Source organism: Micropterus salmoides, unplaced genomic scaffold, assembly GCF_014851395.1.
Source record: "Micropterus salmoides isolate LMB-PRFRI ecotype aquatic unplaced genomic scaffold, ASM1485139v1 Ms_hic_scaffold_705, whole genome shotgun sequence".
NCBI classification, from domain to species: domain Eukaryota; kingdom Metazoa; phylum Chordata; class Actinopteri; order Centrarchiformes; family Centrarchidae; genus Micropterus; species Micropterus salmoides.
In genome coordinates, this window is record NW_024044466.1 from 27,020 (window position 1) to 29,315 (window position 2,296).

Below are 2,296 nucleotides of genomic sequence, written 5' to 3' on the forward strand. Positions count from 1 at the left end.
ATTGATCAAATGGAAGTGTCAACAGTGGCCATCAGCCAGCAGAACGCTGCACTGAAGAACAACAGCAGAAGCTCTACAAAGATTTTGAAGATCAAAAGATGTTCAGTGTCGTGTATGGGGAGAAGTTGCACGTCATGGAATTTATGCGCCAAGAAAATGAAAACCTCAAACTACTCATTCAGAGCCTTACAAGAAGGATCCAGAACAGAAAAGCCATGAAGGACAAGTATAAAGCCCTGAAATCAGAAAAAAAAGATGTTTCTGCAAAACGAAATGAGCTTCTTAAAGAACTTCGTTCGCTCTACTCAAAGCGTGATAGCATGCCAGTCTATGAAGGCAAGTTTGGTCCACTGAGACAGGAGATTGAAGCCTTAAGAAGACACAACGATGAACTCCATCAAGAAATCAAACAGCGCATTGAGGAGATGGAAAACAAAACCGTCATAGACGAAATGTATAAAGCAATGAAAGTAGAGAAAAATCTAACTCAGCGAAATAACATCCTGAAAAAAGAAATTCAGAAGGTGGAGAAAAGGCTTGTAAAGGAACAAGCTTTGGTAGACAAGAATAATGTCATGAAAGAAGAAAATGAAGCCTTGAGCCAACAAAACCACACATTACAACTCGAGGTTGAAGAGCTCTACGCCAGACTACAAAGTGAACAAATGCTGGAGGTCATGAATAAATCGCTGACAATGGAAAAAGATGCCATGGTCCGAGGAAAGGACGTACTTCGACAAGAGGTCCAGGAGCTCAATGAAAAGTTGAACAGCAAAAAAGCTTTAGAAAGTGCGGGCAACGCGATGAAGGCTGAGAAAGAGAACATCGACCAAGAGCCCTCCGCACATACGACGCTTAGCTCACCTGTGAGGCTGGGAAAAATCCAACCTCCCACAAAAAAGTGCTGGTTCAATTCCTGGGCCTGACTCTGATTTTTGTCTGCGTTTCTGTGTGGACTTTGTATGTTTTACCCCGTGTCTGTGCAGATTCTCTCTGGGTGCTCCGGCTTCCCCTACATCATAAAACAATTCTAATTCTAAATTGGCCTAAAAAAAACAAACAGTACCTAAAAGCAGGGCAGCACGGTGGTGCAGTGGTTAGCACTGTCACCTCAGAGCAAGAAGGTCCAGGGTTCAAACCTTGGTCGTCTGCGTTTCTGTGTGGAGTTTGTATGTTTCTCTCCTGGTGCTCCGGCTTCCCCCCCACCGTCCAAAGACATGCAGGTTAATTGGTGACTCTAAATTGTGCTTACATGTGAGTGGATGTTTGTTTCTATGTGCCCTGTTATGCTGTTCAATTTTCTCCCCTCTTCACCACCTCTCCAGGTGTTCCATTTTCCTCCTTATATATGTACATTCGAAAATGACCTAAAAAAATAAAAAATAAAATTAAAAAATTTGATTATTTCTGGTTATTTATTAAGAAATAGTTGGTAGTTTATAGTTGTTCCAATTTTGATGTGTTTTTTCTAAAAAAGATCACATTTTTCCCACAACCACTTCTCTGCACTGGCTCCCTGTATAATCCTGAATATAATTTAAAATCCTTGTGCTCACCTACAAAGCCCTTAATGGTCAGGCACCATCATATCTCATATATCATAGGGTATCAAGAACCGGTTCCAAGTTAAGAGAGTGCGTGTCCGAGGAAAGTTGGTATAAACATCTTAAAGATCTTAAGGTGTTATAAGTTACTTTCTCAAAGAAATATGACCACATTACTCCTATTTTAGCTTCATTACACTGGCTCCCAGTATGTTTTAGAATTGACTTTAAAATTTTATTGATCACTTTTAAAGCTCTTCATGGTCTCTCGCCTTGTTATATTTCTGAACTTTTAGTCCCATACACACCAGCACGTACCTTGAGATCCTCGGGCAGAGGTCTGCTGTCTGTTCCAGAGTCTCGACTGAAAACTAAAGGGGACAGAGCGTTTGCTGTCAGGGCCCCGAGGCTCTGGAACAGTCTGCCCGAGGAAATCAGGTCGGCGGAGTCAGTGAACTCTTTTAAGTCCCTCCTTAAAACATACTTTTATAGGAGAGCCTTTCCCGATCTTATTTGACTTTATTTGATCCCTTTTATTTTATTCTATTTTACTAATTTTATATTTATCTTAAACGTGTATTTTAGTCTTTTCAATGTTTTCATGCTTTTATCTTGTATTGTTTTTGTATTATTGTCTTTGGGTATTATTGTCTTTACACTTGTTAAAGCACTTTGTAACTTGTTTTGAAAAGTGCTCTACAAATAAAGATTATTATTATTATTATTATACTTCATTCTAAACAGTTCCCTAA

General features: G+C 39.6%; 1 protein-coding gene across 1 annotated transcript; it reads left to right on the forward strand.

Moving 5' to 3' along the window:
- Nucleotides 1-320: 320 nt before the first annotated feature.
- On the forward strand, nucleotides 321-926 carry LOC119892820 (tropomyosin-1-like). The gene has a single exon (XM_038704832.1). The coding sequence runs from the start codon at nucleotides 321-323 to the stop codon at nucleotides 924-926; it is 606 nt and encodes a 201-aa protein (XP_038560760.1).
- Nucleotides 927-2,296: the final 1,370 nt, after the last annotated feature.